The following is a 15,048-nucleotide window of genomic DNA, read 5'->3' as shown; positions in this document are numbered from 1 at the left end:
AATGAAACATAAACTAAATGTTTAGTATGATTATAAAAAAAATTAAATACTAAAACGGGATAAAAATAATAATTTAAATACTAAAAATGTAATTTATCATAAAAGAAACATAAAATAGATTGGAAAGTCTCTAACAGGGATTTTTTATATACACAGACTCGAACTCGATACATACTTAAACGATATCAAGTTGTTTACCACTTTGAATCAATCACGTTGGTAAGATCTAACCTTTTGAAACAATTAAATCTAAACCTAATATTTGTCAAGTATGATAAAATGAGAATCTAACGTTCTCATACATTATCTTTTTTATTAAAGGAGCAAGCCTCTTAGAACACAGGGCAGAATATTCAGTAGCAGAACAGAGATTACAACACCTAAGATTGAAAATAAACGAGCCAATCCATGACTCAAAACGAGACCATGCAAGCTAATGATACCAGCGAGACAGTTTTATATTTATTTTATAAACAAGAAGCACACACAATGATGATGTACCCGAACAGATTACAACGCTTACGATGACAAGAAACGAGCCATCCATGACTCGAAACGAGACCATGCAAGCTGGACCGCAGCTTCATCCTCATCAGCCATTCCCATGTCTTTTCTTCGCTTTATACCATCGGGGGACCTGTTCATGAAAGCATGTGCATTGCCCGGATAAATATGCACCTCATACGGAGTTCCTGATGCTTTCAGCTTTTCCTCCAACGCTTTTGCTGCCTGAAATCTCGGGAATTCCATTGCTAAGTTTCAGCAACAATTCTACCAATAAAATCACTGTATGGTATTATTGCATTTTCTACTAGTTGCCTTATCACATCATAGAAACTACACAGCAAATGCTTGGTAAAAAAGAATAGAAAAGGCAAATAAACCGACCTAATGAAGTTTCATTACTCTGATCATTGTATCAGCAAATAAACAACGGTACTCGCATTATCTCATAACCAATCACAAAATCAAAGATAAATTAATGAATGAACCATTTCCTGTGGCTCATAAGAGTCCATTTCTTTTTCATTTTTTCTATCAACCATTACCCATGGTTTATATGTAACTAAGGTTTTTGGAAGCTAAATGAAGTAAGCCACTGTGCTAGGTTCCCTGGTCATTTTCTCATGATCATATTGGGTCTTAAAGTACTTGACAAATCATTGCTGGCATTTCTACAAAAAAAGTTTGCCACTGAACTGTTATTATGGCCTGGAAGGTGGCTGAAATATTTTATTCCCAAAAGAAATAAAAAAGGGGGCATTTATAGCGTAGAAACTCCAAATACTCAGTCAGAAACATAAAACTAGTTTCAAGACATGATTAGCAACAAGTTATTAAATCTAAAACTGAGAACAAAAAAGTTGTCATACCGTCACATCTGCAAACCCAACAAAGTTATCAAGTTCTCCGAAATGAGCTTGAACAGGGGCCTTGGCCTGAGCAGGGTCTGCAAGTTCAGATGAAGGAACACCATAGAAGGCAACAACAGCATCGACTTCAGGAACTAAAACAGAACTTGCAATAGAGAGGGCACCCCCCATGCAAAACCCAGTTACTCCAGCCTGTTGTAATGCAATGAAATCAGAGATTGCACACTGACCAAATTTTAAACTTCACCTGAAACTTAGTGTAATGCAATGAAATCAGAGATTGCACACTGACCAAATTTTAAACTTCACCTGAAACTTAGTTTAAAAAACAGAAACAGTAATTCTAATGTCCCACTATAGTTTGGTTGATAAAACAGATTGGTTGAGTTGTTAAGAAAAAAGGTAGCTCCCTGTTATTATGCATATTTAACGGAAAAAACACTTAAAAAATTCATAGGAGAATCTTAACTTTGTTTGGAAGTTAAACTTAGAGGAGATCATGAAGAGACAGGAAATAAAACATAAAAAATAAGAGACTAGAACATTAGAGATAAAAGTGATGAGCTTATATTTTCAGATTTAACAAAAATGGTAAGGAAATAATAGGCTAACATAAAATATGAAATCATCAATCCACTGTACTTGATTCTTTTAAAGATAAAAAAGGTATCAGCAATACTTATCTCTCCTAAATCACTTATAGAAAAATGGATGAACCCATCATTATTTTATATTCTCTCAGATTCTCCATCCACTAAGCCATCCAAACAAAAGAAAAGTACTAAATATGAATCAGATTCATATATCTGTTTCAACTTATCTCAGTCAAATAAGTTAGCAGAACAGACAATAAAATGAAGTGTATAAACATAAAAAATGTGTAGTGTAATCATAGGGCTTTAACAAAAAAGACGATAAAGAACCAGCACAGACCTTCTTTGAGCCATTAGCTTTAAGCCAGTTAACTGAAGCACGTATATCCTTTACAGCACCTTGCCAATCAAGACCATCCATTAGGTGTTGAGCTTCAGCAACATCCAGACCAACCTTTCCTCGATACAAACTGATGCAAGTCAAGAAATTTTAAATGAATTACCATTCAAACGCGGAAAACGTCAAGTTTATGGTAATTGAGAGAAGAGAAGAGAAAAGAAAAGAAAAACATATATATAAAATAAAAAAAACTGGGGAATGAAATTCATACTCTGGAATAAGTGCTTTGAAACCTGAACCAAGTTGAGAAATCTTCACGGCATGATTTTTTATCTCAAAATCCACACCCCACCACTCCTGAAGAACAACAATTCCAGGTGCATCTTCTTTGCCAACCACGTATGCATCAAATGCCTGATCAGTGCACTTAAAATAAATAAATAAATATATCAAAGATTATCTAAACCAAATAAAACTTGGCTCTGCTTTGGATTTGTTGAAAACTGCAAAAGCAATCATGAAAACAATATTATCGACAACAAGTAACTAAAACTACCGGTGACAGTAAAAAGATTAAACAACATTAAAAACAAAACCCAGTCACTATCATTTCAGCAAAGATATCAAATAGTCAACAATCAAAATCATCAAAAAAATGGAATCCCATGATAATTATAACATGATTAGTCAACGTAGATATATCATCCATTTTTTTAGTCAAGAAAGGGGGGGAAATCAATTTCAGTCTCAAATTTTCAACCAACATCTCATACAACTTAATTACTAATATTTCAGCAAAGATAGTAAATACCCAACAATCAAAATCATATAAAAAGGAACTCCTAATTCATAAACTGTTAAAACGAAGAGGAAAGGAGAAGTTCAACTGACAGTGTCATCCCTCTGAATCTGAACTTTCCTGAAAGCAGAGTCGGCCATTGATCGGATAGAGAAGCGAGGAGCACAGGGAGCGAGAGTGCGTGAAAGGATGAAGGAATAAGAAGGCTTGTAGAGAATACAGCTGGATAAGATTCTGGACGATGATAAAGATAAAACAGCCGCTGCCGCACCTAACATGCTTAACGCACTCACTTATTTTGTAACTTAGTATTAATTATTGACGTCATTTTCTACTACCTTCTTCTTCACTGGGAATAAACAGCTCACAAAGCTACGCCGTTTAAGATAGTTTCTATCAAGGGCTTAAACCTAATTTGGGCCTAAAATTTAAGATAAATTATTTTCAAGAATATTTCTAAAAAGTTTGATTTAATTTTTTTTAAAATAATAACAGCCAGCTTTTACAGAACCAAACAAAATGAATCCAAAAACAAAACAGGTGTAAACCCTTAACAGAGAAGAAAAACGAATAGGGAAATGGATCTTGTGTTAGTAGATGACTCCGAATTGAAGATCTACGGCGGGTCTAGAAATCTTCTGTCCTCCGCTGCCTGCAATTCCACACTCAGAACCGGTCAGTCGAATCAAACGAACATCCACGTAACATCTTATTAAAAAATATTTAATATTTAATACATTAAGTCAACTATTATTAAAGATTTAAATTTCCAATACTATGACATATAAGAGAATTACGTAAACAAAGTGTGAGAAAGAAAAAAAATGTTGAAATCCAAATCAAAATCAAAAAATCAAAATAAAATTTGCATACCTCTTTAGTTCATTTCCTAGTTGAAATTGTAGGAGAAAGTGTGAGTGTAATATGCTAAAATGAGAAAATGAAAAAAAAAATATTTTTAGAATTTAGTTAAAAGAAAGTCTTTTAAGGTAATCAATATTATATTAATGGATGGATGGGGCGGGTAACGGATCGAATAATAGGGGTTGAAAAAATTTTACTCGAATCCATCATCCGCTCCATCTACCACCCACTTCAAAATGATCAAACTCATATTTCATCGGGTTTTTGTCCATTTAATTGGGTTGGGTGGGCCATCATCCATAGGTGATTGTCAGCCCTAATTGTAAGGATAACTTCTTAACCATTGTTCTCGAATCACCTTCAAAAACCACCGCTTGGAATCCCAACTCAACAATAAATTGGACTGCATGCAACCCAGCCATAACCTTCGTCATGAAAGCTGAGGTAATCCTTTCTCCCACTCGACGACAAGCACCCATAATAAATTCATCGTTGTTTCGAATTAGTACTCCTGACTAAGCCCAAATTTTATTTTGCGAGAAATTGGCATCAAAGTTCACCTTCACCAACGAGGAGATGGAGGCTTCCAACGAACGAGAGGAAACCAGAGAGAGCCATTTGAACCTGCATTAGCAATTAGGAAGTCTTGGCATTGAGATTTAACCAGGGTAATTAATTCTTCCACTCGAACTTGTTTGCCCTCATGGTATGCTTTATTCCGGGCGAACCATAATGCCCAGATAATGCATAATATCTCTCAGTGTCATGTAGTAGCACAGTTGCTAAATAACCTCCCTAACCATTTAGTCAGATTAGCTTCTAGTAAGTGATTCGGCTACTGAAAATTCAATCTTGGCCATAGTAGTTGAGCTAGATGGCAGCCGTGAGCGATATGCAGACCTATTTCCCTTGGATTATCGCATGACGAACATATCGTGTCATCAATAATACGCCTAGTGTGTAGGTTGTGCTTCGTCGTAATAAAATTCTTAACAAATCTCCGGACTTGTAACTTAACTTTTCTTTGACAAGTACAAGCCCATATGTGTTTGAACACTACTTTATATAGATGAGAGATGATGTTCATATCAAGTAACATTCGTTAACAGCTTCTAACGCTATACACTCCAATTTTCTCCCAACTCCAAACAAGACAACTTTCTTGATCAAAACTAGAGATAGGAATCCTAAGAATCAACTTCGCCTCATTTTCTGTAAACATGCCATTAACTAACTCGATCCTCTACGTCTTCAGATTGTTATCGATTAAATCTGTCACTTTTGTTACTGAATTGTCACAAACAGATGCAAAACGTTCCAGATTGAGATAGAGGTACCTGTTCCTACCTTCCATCTCATCCTCATCTCCAATGAGCCTTTTGCACTTCAAATACTCCGTCAAATATATGATATGGTGGCTCCTAATCTCGAGTTCAAAAATTATTCGCATGGAAGTAGTTCGCTCATATTAGTCTACCTACTAAAGTTTCCAGGTTGAAAACAATCTGCAACCTTTAAAGTTTCCATACTTTTAGAGTAAATATATATACTTTCGAATTTTAAAAAAAATATTTCAAACGGTTAAATTGTATATATTTTACCGTTTATATTATTATTAACCTTTAAATAAACCGTAGCTAGTTTAACGCAATAAGAAACGCTTATTTAACGTAATAAGTAGTGCCTATTTAACGTAATAGGTAGCGCCTATTTTCTTTTATTGTTTACATTATTAGTAACCTTTAAACAAATTGGTATGTATTTTAACGTAATAGGTAGCGCCTATTTTATTTTACCGTTTACAATATTAGTAACCTTCAAATAAATCAGTAGGTAGTTTAACATAATAGGTAGCATCTATTTTATGTTAACCGGTTAAGTTTTAAATATAAGTATTAATATATACAATATAGGTATGAATATTTTTTCAAGACAATAGTTGGATATAGCTTATTTTCGAAACAGTATTCATACTTTTAGAGTAAGTATGGATACAGAAGTAATGCAATTTATGTTTCAAAATTTTTTAATAGTTCTTCATGTTTTTCACCTATAACATTATGAGTCTATTTCATGCTTTAGATAGAAGATAGAGTTAGTAAGAGAAAGAAAGAAGAAATGAGAAGAATGAAGGCCTTTTAGGCCTAATAAAGGGTATTTATACCCTCACCAAAACGACGTAGTTTTGGTGAGGGATCTCCATGTAATTTGGTAATGGGCAAACAATATGCGAAGTCCCTCTGTTTTGAAAATTTCTATTTTAGTCACCAAATTAAATTTTTGGGCATTTTTAATTTTGTCTTCGAAGTTTATTTTATTTTAATTTAATCCTTGTTTGTTTATTCATATATTTTAGGGTAAATACCATATTTAGTCCCTTATAATTTTTATAATTTATATGTTAACCCGAATTAATTAATTAAGGCTAAATTACACTATTAGTACTTAGATTTTTTTTATTCGAGTTAGAGCCTGTTGAAAACATTTTGATGTTTCGATATAACAAATTAAATTAAAAGAATTTTAATTTTGAAAATGACTTTTCTAAGCATATTCGATATATTAAATCGAATATCAAAATATTACTCAAAGTATTTCAAAGTTCATTTTAAATCTTTACTAAAATGTAAAATTAAGTTTTAATCTTAAAATAATTTCAAAACAATTTTATAAAGTATTTCGAACCGTTTCAAAGCCAAAAATTACAGTTTGTCCAGAGGGAACCGATTCCCCCTGAATGGTTTTGCTCCAAGAAATAACAGTGTGCTCGGAGGGAACCGATTCCCCCCAGGGGGTACGATTCCCCCCACTGTTCAACGGTCGAATATTTGAATTTTACATTTAGGGAACCGATTCCCCATGAGGGGGTACCGATTCCCCCCACGCTCCAAGCAAAAATATTAATTATTTTCACACTTAAACGGCTCCAATAACTTCATTAATGATCCCCAACATTCAGAAGTGATTCAAGGTGTATTTAAACAAACTTAGAAGCCATTGATCAACAACAAGAAACATCAAGAAACTAGAATCAAGAGAGAATCAAAGAGAAAGCATCAAACCTCAAGTTTGTGCATTTCAAGCCTATTTTTTATTCATTATTCATTTTGCTTTCAAGAACACTACTTGTACTCAATTGTATTCATTCTTGAGTGTTCTTTTCTTTGTTCTAGAATTGTGCAAACAATCTACCTTGTGAGGATTTCCTTATAAGTTTACAAATTTGTAATCTTCTCTTTGGGAAAGAGTGTTCTCAAGAATTGGGGTATATTATTGAGGGGTTGTAAGGTTATCTCTTTGGCCTCAAAAGAAAGAACAAATTAGTGAATTTGTTGGAAAATCCTTAGTGTGGATAGCTAAGGTAGTGGACGTAGACTTTGATTGAGAAAGTCGAACCACTCTAAATCGCTGTGCAATTACTTTCAATTTTCTGCAAAAGCTTCCACAAAATTTTAATTGCCAATTCACCCCCTCTTGGCCGATTCTGTCAATCGATTAACTCAACAATTGGCATCAGAGCCTAACTCATTTGAAGGTTTAATCGCCTCTTGAGTCATTTCGGGAAGAGTTACATCGATAATCAAAGTCATCAATGGCCTCTACTTCAAACTTCGACTCCGGTCTCGATTCGATGCTCGTCAACAAGCCTCTTTTCTTCAATGGGGCTAACTATGCCTATTGGAAAAATAGGATGATGTACTTCATTCAAGCAAGTGACATGGGAGCATGGAATGCCGTAGAAGAATGATACATCAAGCCTCTCACTCATCCAAGATTGTGGAGTGAAGGAGAGACAAGAATATTCCAGCTCAACTCCAAAGCCATCCATTTCATATTTTGTGCTCTTGGACCAGATGAATATGAAAGAGTTTCATCTTGTACAACCGCCAAAGAAATATGGGACAAAACTTCAAGTCACTCATGAAGGTACCGATGAGGTAAAGAAATCTAAAATTAGTATTCTAACGCATAGCTATGAAAATTTCAGGATGAAACCAAATGAAGATATCAAAGCTATGACGGATAGATTTTCAACGATTGTTAATGGTCTCAAATCATATGGAGAGATCATTTCAAATGAAAAGCTTGTGAGGAAGTTAGTCTACTCCCTTCCAAAATCGTGGCAATCAAAGAAGACGACAATCATTGAGTCTAAGGACCTAACATCCTTAACTCTTGAAGAACTAATCGATTCCCTTCTCACTCATGAAATAATGCTTGAAGATGAAGTAGACCTCGATAAAATTGACGAGACACCAAAGGAGAAGGAGAAGAAGAAAAACATTGGAGTTGCTCTCAAATCCACAAAAAGATGAGAGTAATTCGAATGAAGATGATGATGAAGAGGAAATGGCATTATTTGCCAAACGATTCAGAAAGTTGATGATGCCCAACCGAGGAAGAAAATTAAAACATCATGAAGGCTTCAAAACTGAATCGAAGGAGAAAGACCCGATCATTTGCTATGAATGCAAAAAGCCGGGGCATGTCAAATATGATTGCCCACAATTGAAGAAAAATGGTCAATCCAAAAAGAAGCACAAGGCTCATGTAGCTACATGGAGCGATGAAGAAGGTTCCGATGAAGAGGAACAAGAAGTTGCAAACTTGTGCTTGATGGCTATCGGGGAAGATTCTAAGGTAACCTCTAACTCATTCGACTTGGATGAATTATCTTATGATGAGTTATTAGAGGATTATAATGGGTTGGCTTAGGATTATAAGACTCTATTTTCAAAATACAAAAATGATATTTCAAAATTGAAAAACGAAAAATAGTCTTATATCCAAGACCAACAATGAGCTTGAAAGTAAGATCAAAGAATTGCAAATCAAAATTAATGATTTTGAAAAGAAAAATACTGATTTGCATAACTTACTTTCAAAAGTTCATGATGATCATCAAAAGAAGATTGATGATCTTAAAACTTATTTTAATAAGGTTGGAACAAAAAGTTTTGAAAAAGGTGAGAATTCAAAATCCAACTTTGTTAAGAAAAGTTTTAGAAGCTACAATCATAGAAGTCCTCAACGAACCTTGAATGGTAAAATTATTAGGAGTATATGGGTTCCTAAAGAATTCATTACTACTAAAGATAAGGATTTCCTTCATAAATGGATACCAAAGGGGATAAGGATTTTAGAAACTAATGAATATGGACCCAAAAGAATTTGGGTACCAAAAATTAGAAATTAATCTATGTTTGTAGGAAAATGAGCATTGCTACAAGGCACGGAAAACAAATCCAAATTCATGGTACCTTGATAGTGGATGCTCGAGACACATGACCGGAGACAAAAGCCGGTTCATAGAGCTTAACGCCAAAAATGGAGGAGAAGTGACTTTTGGTGATAATTCAAAAGGTCACATTGAAGGTATTGGTACTATAGGTAATACATCTTCCATACAAATTAAAAATATGTTATATGTGAATGGATTAAAGCATAATCTATTGAGTATTAGTCAATTATGCGATAAGGGATTCAATGTCATGTTTGAAATTAATGGTTGTAAAGTCATTGACATTGCATCTAATCGGATTATGCTTGTTGGTCATAGAATAGGAAACATATACATGGTGCATTTAGATTCTATTGATATGACTAATTTGTGCCTAGTTGCTAAGGATGAGCATGATAGTTGGTTATGACATAGGAGACTATGACATGCTAGCATGAGTGTTATGCAACGGTTAGTTCAAGGAGAATTGGTTCGAGGGCTGCCTAAACTAAAATTTGATAATGATAAAATCTGTGATGCTTGTGCTAAAGGAAAACAAAAGCGAGTTTCTTTTAAATCCATTAATGATGTATCAACTAGTAGAGTATTACAATTGGTCCATATAGATCTTTTTGGGCCAACTAGGACTACTAGCTTGGGTGGAAAACAATATGCATTTGTCTTAGTAGATGACTATTCTAGATATACTTGGGTTCTATTCTTAAGTACTAAAGATGAAGTATTAGAAAAATTCATCACATTTTCAAAAGTAATCCAAAACGAAAAAGGTTACTCTATCACTAGTGTTAGAAGTGATCATGGCACTGAATTTGAAAATGTTGGATTTAATGAGTTTTGTAATTCTAATGGTATTAGCCATAATTTTTCAGCACCTAGAACCCCTCAACAAAATGGAGTTGTTGAGAGGAAAAATCGAACTTTAGAAGAAATGGCTAGAACTATGCTTTGTGAAAATAATTTGCCAAAATATTTTTGGGCGGAAGCCACAAATATCGCTTGTTATGTTGTAAATCGAGTAATGATTAGGCCAATTTTAAAGAAAACTCAATATGAAATTTTCAAAAATAAAAAGTCTAACATTAGTTATTTTCATCCTTTTGGATGTAAATGTTTTGTTTTAAACAACGGTAAAGAAAACCTTGGCAAATTTGATGCTAAAAGTGATGAAAGAATTTTTCTGGGTTATTCCTTAAATTCTAAAGCTTATCGAGTATTTAATAAAAGAGCTTTAGTTGTAGAAGAGTCTATACATGTTTTCGATGATAATCTCCTTCCGAGGAAGGATTCTTGTGTTAATGATGATGTAGGTATTATAAATACAAATGACGTTAGACATGACGTTGGAGAATCATCATCAAAGGAAGAAACGAAAGATGAGAAAACTCATGATCCTCTCGAGAATCTAACCATTGAAGAAAGGGAAGTATCTTATCCAAGAGAATAAACTATGTCAAGGATTGTGAGATTATAGGTGATCCATCCAAAGGGGTAACAACTCGATCTTCTCTTAGAAATATTTGTAATTATGTTGCATTTATTTCATGCATAGAGCCTAAGAATATTAAAGAAGCATTAAATGATGATCATTGGATTATGACTATGCAATAAGAGTTAAATCAATTTGAGAGAAGTAAAGTATGGACATTAGTTGAAAGGCCTAGTAATAAATCTATTGTAGGTATTATATGGGTATTTAGGAATAAGCTTGATGAGAGTGGTAATATAATGAGAAACAAGGCTAGACTTGTTGCTCAAGGGTATACTCAATAAGAGGGCATAGACTATGATGAAACATATGCTCCCGTAGCTAGGATGAAAGCAATTAGAATGTTATTAACATTTGCATGTTTTCATGAATTTAAATTATATCAAATGGATGTTAAGAGTGCATTTTTAAATGGTTTTATAAAGAAGAAGTGTATGTGGAACAACCTCCAGGTTTTGAAGATTCAAAATTTCTGGATCATGTTCTTAAATTGACAAAAGCACTTTATGGTTTAAAACAAGCTCCTAGAGCTTGGTATGAAAGATTGTCAAACTTTTTAATTGAAAAAGGTTTTTCAAAAGGGAAGGTTGACACTACATTGTTTTTAAAGCATAAAGGTAAAGATTTATTAGTAGTTCAAATTTATGTTGATGATATAATATTTGGTTCTACTAATGATGTTCTTTGCCAAGAATTTTCTAAGCTAATGCAAAGCGAATTCGAATGAGCATGATGGGGGAGCTCTCATTTTTTGGACTCCAATCAAGCAAAGAAAAGATGGCATCTTCATCAATCAAGCTAAGTACGTCAAAGATATGCTCAAGAAATTTGAACTGGAAAATGGCATGCCTCATGACACTCCAATGAGCTCTTCAACAAAGCTTGACTTAGATGAAGGAGGTAAATGTGTAGATGTTAAATTATATAGGTCAATATCTTTACTTTATCTAACTGCAAGTAGATCGAACATTATGTTTAGTGTTTGCTTATGTGCTAGATTTCAATCATGCCCTAAGGAATCACATTTACTAGCTGTTAAGAGAATCTTTAGATACCTTAAGGACACTCATAGTTTAGGACTTTGGTATCCTAGAGACTCTAGCTTTAGCTTGCATGCATTTTCTGATGCGGATTATGGAGGATGCAAATTAGATAGGAAAAGCACCTCCGGTACTTGCCAATTCCTTGGAAATATGTTGATTTCTTGGTTTTCAAAGAAACAAATTGTGTTGCATTATCTACCACTGAAGCCGAATACATTTCAGTTGGTAGTCGTTGTGCACAAGTTTTATGGATGAAACAACAACGTTTTGATTATGGAATTGAAGTAGGTACCATTCCTATCAAGTGTGACAATACTAGTGCTATTTGTCTCACTAAAAATCTCATCCAACACTCTAGAACTAAGCACATTGAAATAAGACATCACTTCATTAGACTATGTCACTGAGGAAGATGTAGTTCTAGAATTTGTTGATACTTTGCATCAATTAGCGGATATCTTTACAAAACCTTTAGACAAGGAACGTTTTTGGACACTTAGGAGAGAATTAGGTTTAACTGACCTATCTTCACTAAGTGTTTAAAATAATTTAGAACTTTAAAGAATAAATGAAAAATGCTTATGATAGTAATTTCTGATTACATTCATTGCTATTAGTTAGGGGGAGTTTATGATTCTTGATGAAAAATTAACTTTATGTTCAAATGTAGTTTAAGGATTAATTTGATTGATTGAACATAATTAATTTTTGATATATGAGTTGCCAATACCACTAGAGAAGATTAATTTAGCATTTTGAGTGTTTAAATATAGATTTTTGAATTATAGGGCAGAGGGAATCAATACCCCCTTGAAGGGAACGATTCCTCCTTTGAAGGGGAACCGATTCTCCCTGTAGGGGAATCGATACCCCCTGGGGTTTCTGGATATAACACGGCCAGAATACCCTTTTTCTCTCAAAACCTATTCTTTCCTCTTGCCGTCGTTCTCCTCTCTACTTTCTCTCTATCTCCATTTTACCTCAAAACAACGTTTTAATCAGATTCTCTTCAAATATCATCTCCTAAACCTGTTGGAATCATCAAACTAGTGCAAAAATCATCACATTCTCACAAAATCCGAAAATCTTCAATGTATTTTTCTAAAACTTCTATTTTGTCAATTTTTGAACATAGGACTAGATTTACTTAGTTCTAGATTGAAATAATGATTGGGCATTGATTTTTCAGTGTTTATAAACTATATTTTACAACCAATTTCATCAAATCTCACAACTTTTCAATAATTTTTTAATTTTTGAAATATTTAAAAAATTATTTTAAATTGTTGTGTTTTGAATTAATTGTATTATTTACATGTTAACTATACATGTGTTTTTCAAACATTATTTTCAATATTTTTTTAAAACTTTGCCATTAGATTTGTTTTAGAGAACCTTGAAATATTGAGGACTCAATTGAGATTTAGGATTGATTGAATTGCATACATGTGTTTTTCTAAATTGCAGGTTATCCATACTATTCTCATTTATTAAACCATGTCAAAACGAGCTAGGTCTAGTCGTTCAAACCATCAATCAAACCCTCCTGTAAATCCTCCTCCTATCCCACAAAATCCTATTCCTAATCCCATTGATCCTAATTTAACTATCCAAAACTCGTGCTTCAATCAACCTGGTCCTAGAATCATCGTTTTTGGTATTATCAGTATTTTGACTCGTATAAAATTAGAGATGAATGTATCCCATCTCTTCAAGCTATGATTGATATCAATTTTAAATATCTTCTTATCTTACGAGAATGGAAATTTGATAAACTTTGTGATCTTGAACCTAAGGTTTATCATCAGCTTGTTCGTATCTTTTTTTCTAATGTTGTTTGTATTAAAAACTGAAATCAATCTGAAACCATAGGAGTTCGTTCCTAACTTCTAGGACAATACTTCTATCTTGACCGACTTACATAGCTAATGCATTAGGATTAGATAATGATGGTTTATCTAATGAAAAACAGTTATTAGGTTCTCGATATAAAAGAAAGGATAGTGCAAGTGTCTTAGATCTTCATGCATTTTCTTCATCTGATGATCACTTGGTGGTTTCGACCATCCAGAGGTCGTTACTCTACTCTTAGAGCTTTGGATCTTTGGTGTTCCATTGTTTTGAAAACAATATTAAAATAAATCTTCCTGAGATTATTTTTGCTGAAATTGTTGAAACCGTAAACTTAGTTCCAAATAAGAAACTTTGTTCTTCTCTAGTTTATGGTTGCATTATGAGTAATCTTTTTTCTAAAGTCGAGCTTAAAGTTGGTCTAGATGTCTCCTTTCCTCTTAAAAAACAATCAATCTTCTTTCCTTAACGAGATCGGGATGGACCAAGAATAAAGAAACCGGTGAATGGGTTCGATCTTCTGAGATTACTTCGGGAGCTAGTTCTTCACAAGCTCCACCAGAAGCTGACGACGATCCCGAGCTTGAACATTAATGCAAGATATTGACAAAGCTGACGATGAGTCGGAGCAGCACGAGGAACAAGCTCAGCAAGAAGATCAAGTGCCTCCATATTTTCAATCATTTATGGAGACATTTGATTTCCATTATGCATCCTTGGATTCTCGCTTCACTTCCATAGAATCTCCTTCTCGACTATGGAAGCTCAACAATTGGAAATTCTCTGAGAGATGCGTGCAAACAATGAAGCAACCAACGCTCGTATTGATGCACTCACTCATGACATGGCAGCTATGCAAGCTCATTTCCCTCCTCCCGATCCTCCTACGGATGCTTGAACATTGATCTTTGCTTTGCTTGTTGGATTGAACTTGGATATTTGCATTATTGTTAAAATATTTTGAATGCTTTTTGGATTGTTATTTTTGGTTGTTCGAACTTATGTTTAATACATTTGATTTGGATTTCGTGATTATTTGCATCTTTACATATATGACCAATTATCCATTACATGTTTATGAATATTGATTATGAAACTAATGGCTAACCTCTCTTTGATTGTGATCTTAGCAGCTTAAGCTTTATTAATAATCAACTGGCTTACGTTTTTCAAAATTCTGTTTAAATGTTTTTTATAGGGTCTTTTTGATTTAACAAAAAGGGGGAGAAAGTGTTAAAGTAAGGGGAGTAGTATTTTTCAAAATTAAAATTCATTTTCAAATTAGAAAATCTTAAAATGTTTTGTTATATCAAAAAGGGGGAGATTGTTGAAAACATTTTGATGTTTTGATATAAAAAATTAAATTAAAAGAATTTTAATTTTGAAAATTTTCTAAACATATTCGATATATTAAATCGAATATCAAAATATTACTCAAAGTATTTCAAAGTTCATTT

General features: G+C 33.5%; 1 protein-coding gene across 3 annotated transcripts; it reads right to left on the bottom strand.

Annotated features, from left to right (window-relative positions):
• Positions 1 to 270: 270 nt before the first annotated feature.
• Positions 271 to 12,248, bottom strand: LOC120182477 (protein usf-like). 3 transcript variants are annotated; one of them, XM_039187447.1, is made up of 6 exons: positions 12,237 to 12,248; positions 3,198 to 3,311; positions 2,578 to 2,720; positions 2,307 to 2,436; positions 1,374 to 1,565; positions 271 to 729 (listed from the first exon to the last, which is right to left on the bottom strand). In XM_039187447.1, the coding sequence occupies exons 2-6, from the start codon at positions 3,243 to 3,245 to the stop codon at positions 520 to 522; spliced, it is 723 nt and encodes a 240-aa protein (XP_039043378.1). In that variant the 5' UTR covers positions 3,246 to 3,311; positions 12,237 to 12,248; the 3' UTR covers positions 271 to 519. The 3 variants fall into 3 exon arrangements, with proteins under 3 accessions (XP_039043378.1, XP_039043376.1, XP_039043377.1); XM_039187445.1 differs by lacking the exon at positions 12,237 to 12,248 and having other exon boundaries at positions 2,578 to 2,732; positions 3,198 to 3,389; XM_039187446.1 differs by lacking the exon at positions 12,237 to 12,248 and having other exon boundaries at positions 3,198 to 3,387.
• Between the last annotated feature and the right edge of the window lie 2,800 nt (positions 12,249 to 15,048).

This window comes from Hibiscus syriacus, unplaced genomic scaffold, assembly GCF_006381635.1.
Source record: "Hibiscus syriacus cultivar Baekdansim isolate YM2019G1 unplaced genomic scaffold, ASM638163v2 tig00112673_pilon, whole genome shotgun sequence".
NCBI lineage: Eukaryota > Viridiplantae > Streptophyta > Magnoliopsida > Malvales > Malvaceae > Hibiscus > Hibiscus syriacus.
Note: the sequence above shows the minus strand (reverse complement) of the source record. Positions and strands in the feature narration are given on the sequence as shown.